The sequence below is a fragment of the Chelonoidis abingdonii genome, unplaced genomic scaffold (assembly GCF_003597395.2).
Source record: "Chelonoidis abingdonii isolate Lonesome George unplaced genomic scaffold, CheloAbing_2.0 scaffold2244, whole genome shotgun sequence".
Lineage (NCBI taxonomy): Eukaryota > Metazoa > Chordata > Testudines > Testudinidae > Chelonoidis > Chelonoidis abingdonii.
Genome location: NW_027426505.1, coordinates 1 through 1,112, shown reverse-complemented (window position 1 = coordinate 1,112; position 1,112 = coordinate 1). Strand labels below are relative to the sequence as shown.

General features: G+C 56.0%; 1 protein-coding gene across 1 annotated transcript; it reads left to right on the top strand.

Annotated features, from left to right (window-relative positions):
- Window positions 1-503: 503 nt before the first annotated feature.
- LOC116815464 (tapasin-like) lies at window positions 504-1,103 on the top strand (the record flags this gene model as incomplete). The annotated part of the gene is made up of 2 exons (XM_032763888.2): window positions 504-843; window positions 1,000-1,103. Coding segments are annotated over 2 exons (444 nt in total), but the record flags the coding sequence as incomplete, so codon positions are not given.
- Window positions 1,104-1,112: the final 9 nt, after the last annotated feature.

The following is a 1,112-nucleotide window of genomic DNA, read 5'->3' as shown; positions in this document are numbered from 1 at the left end:
AAAAAAATCAATCAGGTTCTTAAAAAAGAGAGCTTTTAATTAGAGAGAAAAAAGTAAAACTTCTCTCTGTAAAAGCAGGATGGAAAATGTTTACAGTGTATTCAGCTCTTATAGACTAGAGGGACTTTCCCCACCCCTAGCCTGAGATCCAAGTTACAGCAAACAGAGGTAAAAATCCTTCCAGCAAAATACACATTTACAAGTTAAGAAAACAAACATAAGACTCATCCGCCTTTTCTAGCCAGTACTTACTATTGTGAACATGAGAGACGGTTTTAGGAAGATTGGAGAAACCTGAGGTGCATGTCTGGTCCCTCTTAGCCCCAAGAGCGAACAACGAACAAAACAAACAGCACAAACAAAGACTTCCCTCCACCAAGATTTGGAAGTATCTTGTCCCCCGATTGGTCCTCTAGTCAGGTGTCAGCCAGGTTCACTGAGCTTCTTAACCCTTTACAGGTAAGAGAGACATTAACCCTTAACCATCTGTTTATGACACCCCCTCAGAGCCCCCTGTGGTGACGCTGCGCCCTGACCCCCTATCGGTGGCCCCTGGGACACCGGCTGAGCTGGTCTGTGAGATCTCTGGCTACTACCCGTTGGACGTGACAGTGAGCTGGCTGCGCCGGGGCCCCGGGGAGGCAGGGGGTGACCTGCTGGAGTATGTGACTGAGACCTGGGAGTCAGGGCACCGGCGTGGCCCCGATGGCACCTACAGCCTGAGCAGCTTTGCCCGCCTGGCGCCCGTCCAGCCCCGCGATCACGGAGCCACCTACAGCTGCCTTGTGACCCACGCCGCCCTGGCCACCCCTGCCCGGAGGAGCATCCGGCTGTGCGTGGCAGGTGGGGACAGGGCAGGGGGCAATGGGAGAGGAGTGCAGGGACGGGGGGGGCTCGGGAGAAGGGGGCAGAGGGGAGAAAGGGGAGGGGTAACGCAGGGGTGTGGGGCAGGGGGTGGAATGGGGAGTGTCTCTCGGTCTCATTCCCCCTCTGCCCCAGGTGCCACGGGCCCCTCCCTGGAGGATGCCATTGGGATGTTCCTGGCCGCGTTCCTGCTCTATGGGCTCTTCCGCCTCCTCGGAAACAAAGGTGTGTGCCCCCGTGTCACTTCC